At 39.6% G+C, this 16964-nt stretch overlaps 2 protein-coding genes across 2 annotated transcripts in view; one reads left to right on the top strand and one right to left on the bottom strand.

Annotated features, from left to right (window-relative positions):
- Positions 1 to 6062, top strand: part of LOC118322982 (cytohesin-3-like) — a 37048-nt gene extending 30986 nt beyond the window's left edge. Inside the window, 3 exon segments of the mRNA XM_035654872.1 lie at positions 1077 to 1148; positions 1298 to 1452; positions 3410 to 6062. Of these exon segments, the coding sequence (XP_035510765.1) occupies positions 1077 to 1148; positions 1298 to 1452; positions 3410 to 3482 (300 nt within the window). The 3' untranslated portion in view covers positions 3483 to 6062.
- Positions 6063 to 8701: 2639 nt separating this feature from the next.
- Positions 8702 to 13069, bottom strand: cacng5b (calcium channel, voltage-dependent, gamma subunit 5b). Its single transcript, XM_035655464.1, has 5 exons — positions 12874 to 13069; positions 11336 to 11422; positions 10562 to 10702; positions 10335 to 10480; positions 8702 to 8977 (listed from the first exon to the last, which is right to left on the bottom strand). Exons 1-5 carry the CDS (start codon positions 13067 to 13069, stop codon positions 8717 to 8719), a joined length of 831 nt encoding a protein of 276 aa, XP_035511357.1. The 3' UTR covers positions 8702 to 8716.
- Between the last annotated feature and the right edge of the window lie 3895 nt (positions 13070 to 16964).

The raw sequence follows: 16964 nt of genomic DNA, 5'->3' as shown, positions 1-16964 counted from the left end.
TTCGGGTGGACTGGATTTGGGATTATAACACATAACACATTTCGGAGTGTGAGGGTGAAATAACAAAATTAGAAGTAGGAGTAGACAACAGCCTGTTGTTTTATGTATTGTTTTATTTGCACTTTCCAGAAACAATACACTGCTAAACAGAAATTGTTTAATATTCATTTTTTAAACTTAATTTTAAAGCTAGACTGTGACATTTTTTAATGAAGAAATAAGTCACATATTATCTTACAAATTAAAGTTGAATTAATAAGTAACGCTCAATTCAGTACACTTATTCAAACTTTCACATTTCTCTAGCTACACCGTGCTAATGTTGACTTGTGCTACAGCTGAATGTTGCAGATAAATATTTTCATATTCAGGTCACATAATGATCTTTAAAGCTGAATCTTGGGAAATGTAATGTTTAATTTCCACTTGTGGCTACTGTGGCTGCTGTTTAGAAAATGCTTCAATGGTCATCGGTTGTCATTAATTATTCCCCAGCACAGTGGCACTTGTGTTACCACGAAAAAAGGCTTGATTTTGTTTAGCAGTAAAGAGTGTTCATTCGTCTGTATATGTTTCTGTCCACATGTGATTGTGTTTGTGTATCCGTATCACTTTGTTTGTATGTGCATCATTGAAGATTTTCATCAGTGCCTCTGTGTCCCTGCGAGCTGCTACATCAGCACTGTCCTCTGTATACCCTGGTATTATCGTTCAGGACACTATCATTATGTCCCGTCCTCTGGTCTGACTGCTCCACACATTATCTGCTCTGTTAAAGAGCAGCGAGGATGAGGGGGGGGGGGGGCAAGGTTTATTTCCATGCTAGCAAAACACGTCACAGAGGATTTTATCCACTCTTCCCTTCTTCACTTACAACTACTTTAATCTCCTCTTTCCTTTCTCTTTCTGTTCATCCCCTTTTCGTCTTTGTCTTATATGATTCTTAGATGCACCGCTTTCTTAGTCTTGCTTTTTCTTGCCATTTTTCTTCTGATCTGAATTTGTTCTTGTTTGCTTCGCTTGGTTGTTTTTCTCCCGCATCTCATGTTTCCCCTTCTCATCCCTTTCTCCTTTAGGACAAGGAGCCTCGTGGGATCATCCCACTGGAGAATCTCAGCATCAGGGAGGTGGAGGAGCCCAGGAAACCTGTAAGTGTTGCCTCATCATTAGAGACCTCACCCTTTAGATCATACATGAAGTATCTTTTCTTCTCTGCTACAGTGTTTTTTTGGATGTTTAAATCTAATCTTCTCACAGTAGCACATTATTGATGTTCTGCTCTTTGTCCGTTCTCCAGAACTGTTTTGAGCTCTACAACCCCAATCACAAGGGTCAGGTGATCAAAGCCTGCAAGACGGAGGCAGATGGGCGTGTTGTTGAGGGCAACCACGTGGTGTACAGGATATCAGCGCCCACGCCGGAAGAGAAAGAGGAGTGGATTAAATCCATCAAGTAAGACTCCTCACAGAGACAATCTAAGCATTAGTTTTTATTCAATTTTAGCTGAGAGGGGTTTTTTCATCTGAAGTTTCCACATGTTGCCTGACAACCTCACTATGACATGACAAGTTACTGCGCTTGGCGACAACATTTATTTTTTAACATTAGTAAGACTTCAGTGTCAACTCTGGCAAAGTGACAAACTGGACCAACTTCTGACACCATGTTATAACTTTACATGACTGGATGACTGCGTACGGTCAGTTAGGCGTGCGAGGTCGAGAGGACGTGTGAGAAGCGAGTGTAAGATGGGTACACACTGGTCCTTGTGAGAAGTGGGAAAGAGGATTTATTCAATCCTCTCATCCAACTCTCAGCAAAAGAGTGAATGAATGCATTTCCCAACATTTCCAACTACTTCTTTCATAAAGGTCCTTAAAGTGTTAAAAGTCAATTTTCTTGTCGTGGGTGGTTGACTTCATGAGCTGTCATACTAAATATATAATACAGACATAAACCTACCTTTTCTACATAATTGAAATATACATTTTGCCACCTTGACTAGTACCAAAATCTATACGAATAGACTATAAGAACAATGTGGAAGAGCCTATACTGAGTATATCATTACAGTATTGATATAAATAGAAAAACAGACAGCAAAAGTGTGGTTTCTTTCTGTCAGATACCATACATAGCTCTCAGTAATGATAACGTTTCTTTCATAATGTTGCTCTGTAATCGCCTGCATAGGAGATGGTGCAATGTCAAAGAGAGTTGGCTCAGCAGAACAGAACACTTGTGTACTGTAATACAGTGCAATCCCCCTCCTCCTCCTCCTCCCCCTCTCTTCATACTCTCAAAGTGTATTCACTGGGGAAATGATGGAGGATTAGTCACTGCTTATAGCACCCCAGGGGTGAGCCAGAAAACCCAGCAAACCTATCCAGGAGAGCCAGCTCCAAACTGGGCTGACGCATCCGCAGCCATGGGGGCTAACGAGCCACAGCTTGCGCTTAACCAGAGGGGTCCAAGAGGACTTGGGGTCTGGGGAGATAAAAAGGCGTTTTATGGAAATGATGATTTTCTTCCTCTTCTGAAGTAGAGATGATCACAGAGGAAACGCTCTATCTTGAGTCACAAACACACAGACCCAGATGATGGTGCCCCAACTGGGCGAATGGAGAATGTGGGCTGTTGTTTCTTATTGGTGAAAGTGTGTGTTTTTCTATGTTATATTTCCCATTCCATTAAATACATTAGGTTTTTACATATTTTTAAGGACAGAAACGGAGGAAATGTCACATTAGCCATGGCAGCCTTGTTCGGATTTGATCACTGTACAATGGAGTTTTTGTTTCATGAAATTGGGTTGTGCAAGATGACAATGTGCAGTATGAAAGAGCGGGATAGTCATCATAGACACACTCATTCTTCAGCGCGTGGCGTTGTAAAGGGAATCAGAGATATCCGCAGTGGGGGGTTGAGCCTCTTCTTGCTTTGTGCTGGTGCTAACAGGATTTAGCAGCCGTGAAACCGGGCTCCTCAGTAGAGCCCAAATGGCTTCTGACTCACTTGCTCTCATTGTGCGCTGCTTTGCCATCGCTCTAAAAAAGGGGAGCGGGAGAACGCGAGGAGTCTATAATCTTGAGCACCATTGTTTGCCCTCCTTCAGACCTATAAACCTGCAGAACTGCGGGAGGGAGAGTGTGTGATTGTATGTTTTACTACGAGCTTGGCAGAGTTCTGGAGGAGGTTCCAAAAAACCAGAGTACCAACTTGGGGGGGGGGGCAGAAACCATGGAAACCAAACTAGGTCACTGCACAAACTTTGTTCTTTTTTTGATCTAGTTAGGCAGGGGTTTGTATAAATGTGCCTACATTTCCATATCAAAGATGCTTGAGACCCTCCTCTCATGTGGCCTTATTATTTATTTCATCGCTGTCCTTTGATTGGCTTCTTCTCCAGGGCCAGCATTAGCAGAGATCCCTTCTACGACATGCTGGCCACCAGGAAGAGACGCATCGCCAACAAGAAGTGAAGAGGGACAATCTTCTCGACCTCCACCGCCTCCATCTTTCTCCCCTTCAGTTCGTGAACACATAAACCACCCACTGCGAAGCTGCTTCACTACATAAATGACTTCGCCCTTGAAGACAAACCTCAGTTTCTTCCCTGGACTGTTTACAAGTCATGTGCACTTGCTGGGGAGACATCACACACTACTGAGGAGACAGCAGAGCTGCAGGAGACTCAGATATATGGACTTGCATGGAGCAGCACATGAGCAACCAACCAGCCAGTTTGTTTCTCCTCCATCTCATACACACCCCCTACCTCCCCCTCTCATGGTCGTACCATGTTTCTAGGTCTCCCTAAAGCAAAACTGCCATGTTTCAGGTGCACATGCATGCATGTGGGTTATTATAGACCAATATGTTTGTGTTTTTGTGTGTGTGTGTGTGTGTGTGTGTGTATGTGTATGTGTGTGTATGCAGCAGTGTGCATGCTATCAGTGCACACAGCATCTACAGTATGGGTGCATAAGTCATACAAGCGTTCCCTCCACTGTGCTTTATGAAAAAGTGGTAATTCAAAATCAGAGTTCAGATGCATGGTCATCTATACAGGGCACACAATGTGTGGGTGAATAAGAGGCGTTTAAAGGAAGGAGGGTGGGAAGAGGAGACAGATGGACACATTTTGCGAGGTGGTGGGCAGACCAGTGCAGTGTAACCTCACCTGGACCATGTCGTCATCTCACTCTGGTGCTGAATTCTTCTCTACAGGTGCCATGGCTGAAGCCCTGCTCAGAGTAACCTCAGAAAACAGCGCTGGCTTACATTTAGGTTCCTAACAAAGCATTACAGTCTTGAGTCAGCTGGGCTGATTTCATCTATTTGTGCGGAGCAGAGAATTTTGAAATGTGCATACTTTTTTATTTTAGTTGAGTAGAAAATTAGCTTTTGCAGAAGCTTGAGATTAAACTTGCTTTTTGGATTTAGAGTTGTAATCCTTAAGATTTCAGTCCTGGTTGATTTAGTGACACCTGTGTTTAATGGTGGTAACAGCGGGTGTGGTTTAATGCTACAGCAAACGCTCCTTGAGCAGCCACTTTATCAGAAATGCAACAGGAGAGCAGCTGGTGTATCCGTTTACAGTGCAGGCAAACAAACTCACATTGTTGTCACATTATTGCAAACATTATCTGATTTCAAGCGGCATGGCACAAGTAGTCACGGCAGTGCAAAGTGTAGTTGGTTACCTTGCTGAGGAGTAGGACAAAAAAAAAGCCAAAAATTTGCCTCTGGTTTTGTACACATATATTATTGATGAATGATGTCAGTTAGCACTAACTTTAGTGACAAATAAAATGCATTTCAATTGATTTCTTCACAATAAAAGCCACCCCATGTTTTGCAGTTGAACACTTTTAATGTGAAATGTTTGCATTAGCAGTAACTTTATACTCCTAAGATACAACTGAGATTGAACAATAAACAATGAGGCCCATGTCCATGAGATATAATTAATTACAGTGAAGCAGGATTACATGCATGCATTGTTTCCTTCCTAGCCAGCAGGAGAATAGCGGACTCCGCCATTACCAATCTAAACTAATATTAAAAGCGGTATTTACAGAGTTTAAATACATTAATTAGCAATTGCAGATAAAACGCTGACCATAAATAGTATCAAAACAGGATTTAATTATATTCAAATCTTAAGGATTTCCACTTTAAAAAAAGCTCTTTCCCTTGAGAAAGTCTTTTCAGTCTTGGTAGGTTTTATTTATGGCTGTGCAATGGCCCAATATAGGGTACCAGTCTGATTAAGCTTTTGTTTTCTTGTCTATGACCTATGTCAGTGAAGGTCGATGTATTGTTGTGATCCTGTTTGCATTTGGTTTGTAATCCTAAAGATCCTTGCTTGCTTTTTGTGTTCCTCTTTAAAAGTATATAAATATAACCGACTATCATTTTGTATTTATTTTCATTTGTGAAATGGTTTAATACTACCTGTAAATGTTAAACAATGTATGCTTAAGTTATGTATGTATATACAATGTATAGGTTTCTGGTCTCTTTGTTGTAGTATGCACACTCTGTGTAACTTGTTTGAGCCTACAGGCAGACGTTTGCATCAGCTGAAGTTTGGGGTCTTCTTTACAAAAGCCTTAAACATAATCATAAGAAAACACATGGTGATGATGATGGTGATGATGATGATATTGGTCAATAACTATGATGATGCTGTTAAAAAGCCATTATTAATGAGTGCGAGAGATGGTTGTATTTTACGATGATAAAGATTATAGTGAAAATTATGTTTGATGTTAATGACAATGATTATAGTGAAGTAATATCAGTGATGATGATGATGATGATGATGATGATGATGATGATGATGATACTATCATTGATGATGATGTCAAAAACTATAAACACCAGTAGTTTTCTATGTGATTGTAAAATAAAATGAAAGCCTTGTGGTCAGGGCAGAATATTATCTTCTACCGCCCTGTGTGGGCTTATAGTTACATTAACTTTTATATTCTCTGTAAAAGCTATTGGTCACGTTGTACATTACGTGTATCTATATAAAGTATACATAAAGCTTACAGCAGATGTATGGTGTATTTATTATTGATGCTCATCTTGACCTACATATTTGCATAAGTAATGATATATCATTAATTAATTATACAGATATCTCTCATGAGGTGCCGTGACAAGCTCTCTGAATGTAAATCATGTCGTTCTGTATCATGCAGAGCAATGGTGTTTAATTCAATCTGGTCAGATAAACAGGAAGTAGAACAGGAAAGGTAAAAGGAAAACATGTTTAGTCCCTGAGAGACATCTGAGTGGGAGAGAAAATGTAGCACAGGATGAGTGGGGAGAGAGCGCCCTCTACTGGTATTTGCTACTAAAGTCATAGAGTCAGTAATAGTGATAATAATATAATAAGAAGATGATGATTGCAAGCAACATTCATTTAAAGATCCCCTCCACACATGTATTCACACATACATAGAAATAGTCTGCTTGGAACAGTAATGTGTATTTTTTCCACACAAAAGTAAAATTTCCACATTAACATTCTTAAAAAGACATAAAATCCTTAAACAGTCAACAATATGTTTATTTCATTGCTATAGTTTTCCTGCTGGACACAAGATGTAGTTGTGTAAGTTGCATACTGGACCAGCACTGCACAGTGAAGCTTGAACATCCAACTGTAGGAACAAGAATAAAAACATATTTTGGGGGACTTTAGGGGGACTTTAATGATCAGAGAAGGATTATTGTAAGGGCTAGGGTCTAAGGTCAAAGCTAGTAAAGGCAGCCTGGTAGAATTACAGTTTTTTTTCGATTACTTCAGCACATTTTCAGAAAAATGTTTCAGTTTTTCAGTACAACCACCATGTAATTTAATTAGCACAAAACAGTCGTTCACTCAAAACACACTGCTCACTTTATAAAACATAATGCAAACAAAAACAACTGTTCTGCCATAAAGTTTTTATGATCCTATAACATTCCTGTTGTGTGACGCTGTCGAAGAGGTGTTAATTTAATTAGGTTCTAGTACTGATGGTGTTTTCCTGGACTGCATTATATTCAGAGGTGTTTCTAATCTGCAGGAGGACAAGTAGGACAAAACAAATAGAAACACCTCTCAAGTCCAGTACAACAACACCTTTAACTATGACCTCAGTAATGAACATATAAATGAATTTACACATTTCCAACACTGTCACCAAACACTGTAAAGCTTCATAAAGACAGATGTTGTGGAAGAGCAGTTACATTGGATTGAATTTGTACATGTGTAACTAATAATATATACTGATTCAACGTGTGTCAGAGTGTAAAAAGTAAATTTTTCATGAACTCAGATAAACAGTCCTCTTTTCAGTTTTTCAGTTTTGTGCCAATGCACTTCCCACATCTGAGATTATTATAGTATAATTTATTTTGACCACCAAGACTAATTCAAGTCATCACTGGAGATGAACTTAGACAATCTGAATTCTGTGTGACAGTTCATGATGTGGATTTGTGTTTTGAAAAGCAGGATTTTTATTGGACCAAAGCAAAAGAGAAAAGCTGTAAAACAAAACAAAAACAATCAAACACTGCCTCCTAGTGGAGGAATGTAGAATTACTGTATGGGAAATAAAACAAACTACAGGCTGTTTGGTTTGATGACACCTTTATTTTACAGATGACTTCTCATTAAGACCGACATTTAGAATAACACCATCTTTACATCAACTCTTACCATGAATTCATATAATACCCAACAGTCTGTACACATTATAGAAAAATCTATATAAAGCCAGTGCGTGATCTCAGCTAGTTTAGTCTGGATGTGTCCATGTCTTTCTTGTCTCTCCCAAGACCAGAAAAGTCCTCTTTTGTTGACACAGGAAAATTAACATTTTCATCATGTCTTACTGCTACGATCATCACAGGGGAAATACTCTTCTTACAGTCAAGATGTCAGAGACAAAACGGCAAGCAAAACCAACAACACGTCAGCAGGCTCGACAGGATTTCTTGAGCCTGTTTCCTTTCTTCCAGTGCTGTTTGATGGTTGTAATAGTGGGAATGCATCCTCCTTTCATTGCATCACAGATGGCAGTCTTTGCTCTGTGGGGTTCTGCTCTTGGGGGGACAGGTTAGGTCTGTCTAATGTTTGATTTCTGGTGGACTTCTGCAGAATGACGTGATACATCAACACTGCCACAGTTAGAACAAAAAGGTCAGAAAGCATAAGAAACATTTAAAATGAGGAAGCCAGGATATCCACACAGAGAAACAGCTATGAGGCACTGGAGGGTAAAATGCACAGAAACAATTAAACCAGAACCTTTTTCCAGATAAAGTTCAAAGGTCGTGTACCAGAAATCAGAACTCTGAGACCTTTGCAGAGAGAATAACACCATAACTGTTTTTTTTCTAAAATCTTCAAACTTTTCCGGCACCTATTAAAAACGTAGGTTCTGCTACAACAACAATTTCCCCAAAAAGCATCTCTGATCCTACAGAAAGCCACAAGTGGCTCAGAAGGACATATTTCCAAAGTCCTTAAACCACAGTCAAAGCTGCACATAGTTTTCTCCCAGAAAAACATCAAACTCACGGTTAAAATATCTAAGTTGTATCTTTTTTTTGAAAGAAAACTCAGTAGGCCTTGTGCCCCTATGTGATCCTCCAATGACCCTTTAGTCACATGTAGGTGTCCTCTGATGTGGCTGCCGACCCCTCAGCAGGGTGAAGACGAGACCTGATCGTAGTCAGGGCATTTGAGGAGAGCGGGGTAGCTGGTGCTCATCTGGAGTGAAGCTTCACTTGAGATATCAGAGGGACTTCGCCCACGTGACCAGGCCTCTGGGTGGAGGAACTGGCCCGAGTGGTCGGAGCAGTTGCTGAGGCGAGGGCGGTAGAAACTGGGGTGACGAGGCTGGTAGATCTCCTCTGCTGTGTAGCGCTTCATGAACAGGTAGACGGACATGACGCCTGCACTCTGCATATATGAAAGGATAATGAGTGAAAGTGTTTCAGGTAAAAGAAACAATGCAATTTATACAGCCACCTCTCTAGCAGTTTAAACATAAATAAATTAAATACCTTAAGGGTGGTATGAAGCTGGTAGACTGGTCTCCACACCAGCAAATTGTTATTAAAACAGCTTATTTTAGTATTAATTACCAATACTGATGTTACAGTTATTATTTGTACTAATTATATTAATAATTAGTTGTAAATGTTGATTTTTATAACAATTATACTGATATTAACAGTGTGTATAAGCCATTGATGTAACATAAGTGTTGCAGTTTCCCTCTGTGACCACTGGAGGGCATTGAACACTAACGATTCTGAGTCTACTACATGAAGGCAGACACAGAACTTTATTAGCAATTTAGCAATTATTATTGCTATTAATTATTATTAACAATCTAATCAGGGTTGGGAGGGTTACTTTGAAAATGTAATCCAATACAATTATTAATTACATGTTACCTGTAATGTAGTCAGTAACCTAATCCAAGTATCGCTATATTATAGTAATGTAACTTAATTCAAATAGGAAATAAAGACAAGAGAGAAGAAATATCCATAAGATACATTACATATTCTATAAGGCAACAGAACAATGTAATAAAAAGAAAATGGAAACCGAGACTTTTAGCATCAAAAATGTGTGTTTTTAAAGAAAAACTTGGCTTTCATTCAGCAAATTCTGGCAGAAGCTTCTGGACTATATGCGCAGCTGAAAGGCAGCACTTGATGTTGTCCCCCTTTCAGCTTTAAAGACAAAATAATGGCGACATTTCCACCTAAAGCATTTCTTTGTTCACTACATTATAATGAACTGGCAACTGTAGGATTAGCTATGGTTTCACTGGAGACCAGAGAGGTGTTATGAGACTCATGAAGTGGTAGAATATTGTTCTTTGTTTTTAAATGTATTTTAAAATGTATTTTTTTCTCTGTAACTGTAACATAATACAGTGGAGCACAATACAACCATTAACTATGACCTCAGTGCTAAAACAACAGCATCAAAAAACTAAACAAACAAAACACTTGAACATTAGGCATCATAAAAGTAGACTTTATGGCAGAACAATTGTATTGATTTCATTAGACTGTACATGTGTAACTAATAATGTGGACGTCTTAAAATATGAAGGAAACTGAGAAAATTGAATGCACTCTACTTTAAGTGTCATTAGTTCCTGCTACAGTAAAAGTCCAGGACATGAGTACATTTTTATGCGAAGCAAGGTTGAATTTGTTGTATTGTTACACTCGAGATTTTTCATTTTTGTTATAAATACTGTTATAAGTCAGTTAGTAGCTAGTCAGTTGCTCACCTCAGTGAGCAGGAAGGAGATGGCAGCGAAGGCAAAGGACCAGCCGTACTTATAGGTAAAATAGGCCTCACTGCTCCTAGTCCGGTTCAGCATTTCATCATTTATACTGGAGATGTACAGCACCAGACCCACCACAAGAGCCAGACCTGAGAGACAGAGACATAAATATCACATCCAGAGTCGGACAAAAACAAGAAGAGAAGACAGAAACATACACAAGAGCGTACCCGAGAGGATGAAGAAGATGCCAGAGACAAACGCCAGGATGGTGCGGTGAGGCCTAACATGCCCGATGTTGTTAAGGACAAAGCCGATGAACATGAAGAAGAGGCTGACCAGAGGGAACGGAGTGGCTGATCGGATCATCTCTGAGGAGAGGGGGAAAGCTGCTGTTTAATCCCAAGATATACAACAAAGTGGCCACTCATAATGACAACAAAGTAATTATTTATGTTTGCAGAAAGAAACTTTAAAACGGATGAACTTTGAATCTAAAAGTGAAACTGAGGAATGTTTTGTTGATCTATATCACTTATACAGCAGCTGTCCAGGCTAAACAACATATTAAACGGTTGTGAAGGAATTGGGGACAATAAATCATGAAATAAAGACAAAATATAGACACTTGATTGTCATGTGCTCCTTTGCCAGATTTGTCCGTGAATGGAGTACAATATTAGAGCTTATTACACAGACTCACTAGAGCGGATTTATCCTCCGGTGAAGCTTCCACACTGAGAAACACTGAAGGACTTGTGAGGCGAATTGTCTGTGAAAAGGTAATAAGTATTCTGGAGAAGAGCGGGGCATCAACATGAGGGTTCAGATGACTCAGACTCATCTGTCTGCCTACATACAGATGATTTCTGAGCACAACCTTATCGGAAAACAAGTTTTTGCCATAAAAATACCCCCGGCTGTTTATGTGAACAACCTCAAGGAGAAACCTTGAGTTATTAAACCTGAACCTGCTGCTGCTGGAGTTTGGAGTTGTTACTCACTGAGCACGTTTACTGTGGACTCTGACGACAACTGGACATTCATGGGCATGATGTACGCGATGGTAAAGCAGCGGCCGGACTCTTCGCCTGAAGAAATCAGAGACAAAAATGCTGAGACTGAGTTTAGGGACAGTTATCCAGCATCCCTTTTCAAATACACAACTTATAGACAAAACAGATGAGGCAAAAGTAAAGTTTACTGCATCAAAAGGCCAAAAACAGGGAGACAAGAAGTCAGAGAAGGCAGGCATGGGGTCATCTCAGGGCAGACAGGAACAAAAAGACCAAAGAAAAGCTGAAAGTCTATAGCTGGGATGGCACAATAGATGATATGGCAGGTAACAATGGCTAAAGGGCAGGTATGTATACAGTGGAGCTGATGAGGGAACTGGGAGCAGGTGTGCAGGTTAGTGTGGAGGTCAGGTGAGGGTAAAAGGTGGAAACACGCTGAGACAACTGCAGGACTCAGAGGGACATTGGGAAGGAGATATTAGAGACTGGCAGACGTACAGCAGGCAAAAACGTTACAATATTGACTGTTTGTAAGAAATGAAACAGATATAAAGGCTAGAATCCAGTGAGCCAAAACACCTAATTAAACTTTTATTTACTGAACATTGAAGAAATAGTTTGACATTTTGGGAAAGAGCTAGAGGTTGATGTCATTCTTACGTCTGAACAATAATATTTAGCTGGAGAGAGCAACCGGTTAGCTTAAAGTCTGAAAACAGGGGGAAACTGCTAGCCTGGCTCTGTCTTAGGGTAACAAAATCTGCCTTTAAGGCTCATTAATTAACATGTTGTCTAATTTGTTTAATCTGCACAAAAAATTGGACAGGACCATTAACTTCCTGAAGTCTCCGCTGGTTTCCTGGCAACATAAACCCTGTAAAAATCACATTTCCCCCTAAACAAATCTGGGCTAAATGACAACATGCATCATGTAGGCAATATTATTTCTAATGTACATAATAGATCAAGACCAAATAAGGTATGTTTCTTTCTACATTTTAATAAATCCTGGATGTAAAATGGATTTCCTGTATTTAAATGTATTCACAAAAGATTTCCTTCCTTTAAACCCTGACGTCCTGATTTCCATCAACTTTTTTTATATCATAAGTGTGAGTCACATTCTCAATATTATCACTTCAGCATCTCTCGCTCTCTCTCTCTCACACACACACACACACACACACTGATGAAGTAATTGTGAATGTCATCATGTGTCAAAGCTGATGCAGTGACGATGTGTCAGTGTGACAGGATGAGCTCCCTGCAGCTGCTACATTTAGATGCTGCACAGTACAAATGAAAAGTAGGACCCTTCCACTCCTAAAACCTAACACCATGACATGTATCTGTACCACAGTCCTGATTTACACCCTCATGTCGCAGGAGCACCGAGAAACTGATCCATACACAACTTTTTGTGTTATCCTGATTAATATTTATGTGTCATAGTGTTTGACATGGTATATATATTTTGAAATGTCAAATAAATCAAATGAAAAAACACCCTTAGACTGGTTACTGACCGGCCAGGAAGCAGACTCTCCAGAGGCCGGAGTGCAGCGAGGTCTTGATGTCAGTGCTCTGGTTCAGAGGCATAATAACGCCCTCCTCCAGGTACAACCAGTAGTCGGTGCTGACTGCCACTCCCAGTAGCCCCAGGCTGCTGATTGCAAAGACACTGCTCAGCAATGTCAGGGCCTTCCTGCCGCACGCGCTCATGGTGACAGCGGGGGGAGCTTCCAGCGCTCAGTTAAAGATTAGAAAAGTCCAGGAGGCAATCTGGAGGAGGAAGGGGGAAAGAAGAAATAGTGTTCTTAATTAAATAAATAAATACATTATGAAATAAGTAACCATATGGATAAACACAGGTAAAAATTATTGATAATATATTATTTATTTTTGCCTGACATAATTATTATGAAAAGCTTTTGTTTCAAAATGCCATTTTTTCCAGACTGCTTTTTGTGTCACTCTTTTTATTTCATAATGCAAAAAAAAAAGATAAGAAAGAAAGAAATAAAAATAAAAAATAAAAGGAAAAGGAAAGGAATAGTATACATATACAACATATACACACATATGTTTTCTTGGCATAAGTTCGATGTTTGTACAGTAAATAGGGTGCTTAGCTTAGCATAAAGACTGGAAATGGGTAAAATCAGCACCTCTTAAAGCTCACTAATTCACATGTTGTATCTTTCTGAAATGTGGATTTCCAGTCTTTATGCTAAGCTACGCTAACTGTCTGCTGGCTGCAACTTTAAATTTAACATGTAAACACGAGAGTGGTGTCCAATCTTTTACTTTTAAACTATTCATTAGATTATTTCAGTGATTTTATATATTTTGTATTTTCTCAAGTGATTATTTATTTCTGTAGGTATCTACTGTTTCAGCTACCTCACTGTGCAACTGTTTGCTGGTTAATAAGGATGAAACTCCACTATTTTAGCTCCTGCCTGTCTGTCAGACATTCTTGCTGCGAAGAAGTCATACTCAGCACTACTTTCTGGAAGCAAAGATGTCATCTCCCTGCTTAATTTCTGCTACACACCCATATTCACAGCATGCAACATGCAACAAGAGTTCTAACTTATACAACGTAGATAGAAACACCTCTGCACTGGATGGTACTAATCGGTCACAATTTCCAACCTCTGTGAGGCCTTTTTAGACCTTTAATGATTAATCAGCTCTTCAGATTACCATGAGAAACTCTCAGGGTTGTGCACAAAACTCCAACAACGTCAGAGTGTTTTACGCAATCACCTCACTGGGTTTGGATTGAGGGACTCTCGGGGCCTTGCAGGTGTGTGTGTGTGTGACCAGGTGCTTTGTGAGCTCGACTGAGAAAAAGAGAAAAGAGGGGAAAAACGATGGTGGGCGAGAGGATGATAGACAGAGAGGATGTGGAGGGAGGACATTGTCTATCAGCTTCATCTATTTCTCCTATCCACATGGTATTTTAGAGTCTCTGACAAAGCTGGAGAGATTCAAATCTAATTCATGATGGGCAGCTCATGAAATGTCAGGGCAGCCGGGGGGACTGGAGGAATCAGGATATGTTTGGTTGTTGTGCAGGTAAATCTAATCCTAATCAGTCCTTGCAGACTCCATCCCCAAATGATTTTTATGTTTAGGTTTTTGACTCATAGGCAGACAGAATGGGCAATTTTCCACTTAAAATTGTTGTATTTTTCATTTGTGACCTGTGCACTTCCTCCTCATGCAACATTAAAGTTTGAGAGTCAAAATAAATTCTAATTCAGCCCTTGTCACTGCTTACTCCCTCCAACCTGCCATGTAAAGGGAATAATGAAGTCAATAATAAACCTCTTTGAGCCTCCAGACTGAGGGACATTAAACGCATTGCAGTCTGCTACTGTGAATACAAATGCTCACATTATATGAAATACAGGGTTTTTGACATTTTACAGCAATGATTCAGAGAAGAATCCCTAAAAAAAGTAGGACGTTCATATATAGCATTCATAAGTCAGAATGAGAATTTGGCAGACTAATCACATAAGATATTATCTACAGTCACAGGGTGATGATTTAAGCCCCATTCAGGACACATGTGAATGATCTATAGAAAGCCTAGACACACTATAGACACACTAGAGGACGTCAGGGAGAAGCAAATTACCATAATTAATTCAGACTTTAGTTCTGTTGCCTGTAAAGTTGATTTCATTACATTTGTTTGTATCTCAAATTGATAGATCAATATTTTCCCCTACACACTTAAGGTCACTCAACTCACATTGGCTTTTGAACAACCAGAATTTAAATCGCTAAAAGCTGCTTAAAAAATCTGCTTGTCCGCCAGCAAGGTCCCCTCTCTTACTTTAGCAGGCACACTTCATTCTTATATTCAGTTCCCTCTTTGTTATCAGTCCCTATATTATTTATATTCTTACCTTTTTTCTCAGGAATTTCACATAAAAGCTGCTTTATTATTGTATTATTTATTATTTTATTGAGAAATGGCCAGATGGGAGAATTAAAATAATTGGATGATTTCATTATAATAATCCTGGAAATCTTCAGCTTGGAACTGGAATCATGTTAATGTTTAACACAGTGTGATTTGCAGGTGCAAAGACAAACTGAGCTACTACACGAAGATACACACGGTCATGACTGGATAGCCTCAGATCAGATCTCTTTGCCATCTGTATGCCAATATGCTGAGGCTTCTCCCTGACCAAACTTTGAAGTAAATAGATACAATGCAAAAAAACAGAAATACACTTCATTTATTAAACAAGAAGGTTTATCAATAATCTAACTGTCCTTGGTGCTGAAACATCATTTCAAAATCAATTATACATTTGTACGTGACCTACTACATAGTAAGTTATAGGTTATTCATGATAGCATGCCAATGTCAAGAATGAATTACGTACGACACTTATAGTGCATAGTGTCTTGTCGCAGTTTCCAGTGTCCTAAAGTAAAAAGTAAGCCTAATATTCCAATGAAATACTACAATTTAAAGCAATATTACCACGATATGTAGTAGCCAATACTATAGTAGTAACAAATGTCAGAACACATATAAGAGGAATATAAGAACAGTTACTAAGAAGCAAGAGTTTAAAAAAATTCAGAATGATAACTCGTTTAGTTACATACTGGTTGCTGTAATCTGTCCGGTCTCTGCGCTTTCCTGCACTTCCTGCAAGATTGTGCTGAAAGTTGTGGATTTAAAACCTTCCGATTTGGAGGATAATTCGCGGCTCTCCGTCGAACTGGTGAGAAATTCCTTCAGGAAAGTGTAAAGTGAAGCCGTGAGACGATGCAGCAGCAGCAGCAGCAGTGCGTCAGCCGCAAGAGAGAAACCAGAGTCACACGGAAGGTCCTGCTGCACGAGCTGCTTCAGCTGCTCAATGCAAATACAGAGAGAGACAGAGAGAGAGAGAGAGAGAGAGAGAGACAGAGAGAGACAGAGAGAGAGACAGAGAGAGAGAGAGAGGGAGAGAGGTGAGAGAGAGAGAGAGAGAGGGAAGAGAGAGTGAGAGTGGAAGGAGAGACAGAGTGAAAGCAGAAACAGAGGAGAGTTAACGGAGGAGAGGGAAGAGAGTAGGAGAGAGTGCATAGAGAGAACGAACAGAGAGAGCAGACGGGAGACGCAGACCCTTTGGCGTCGAGAGACGAAGAAGGGAAGTGAGTGCTTGTCAGGACCAAGGACAGCTCACTCCAGCTGACAGGAAATGGATATGGCTGCCTGTCTGAAATGAGTAATTTTAATAGGAAAAGGGAAATAGTCATATATATACAGTATATGGTAGTTGATACATATACACAACTAACACTGAGGCGTGAATATTGGAGTATGGTTGGTTTCTACATAGTACACAAGACATATCCTGTAGGAGTTATAAGCGTAATTGTTTTTATAAAACTTTGTTAATCTTTATAGATCAGTCACCAGACCACTATTCAGCGGAAAACTTTATGCAGTCCAGTACAAAAGCATAAGCAATAAATTCTATAGTGCCTTTAAAAATGTTTAGTTTCCACTATTGTTGAGGATTAGTGGCAGAAATGGAATATAAAATTCATGCGGTTGTTTTCATCATTAGTGTATAAATCAGCTGAAAACAGA

Source organism: Morone saxatilis, unplaced genomic scaffold (genome assembly GCF_004916995.1).
Source record: "Morone saxatilis isolate NCDOM2014 unplaced genomic scaffold, NCSU_SB_2.0 Contig14, whole genome shotgun sequence".
In the NCBI taxonomy this organism is placed as follows: Eukaryota; Metazoa; Chordata; class Actinopteri; family Moronidae; genus Morone; species Morone saxatilis.
This window is presented reverse-complemented; position numbering and strand designations above follow the sequence as displayed.

Coding starts and splice junctions, on each gene's coding strand:
- cacng5b (XM_035655464.1), bottom strand. CDS start 13,069: ATGAGCGCGTGCGGCAGGAAGGCCCTGACATTGCTGAGCAGTGTCTTT. Junction 10,703..11,335: donor GTCCACAGTAAACGTGCTCA/GTGAGTAACAAC, acceptor CCCTCTCCTCAG/AGATGATCCGATCAGCCACT. Junction 10,481..10,561: donor CATCTTCTTCATCCTCTCGG/GTACGCTCTTGT, acceptor TCTGTCTCTCAG/GTCTGGCTCTTGTGGTGGGT.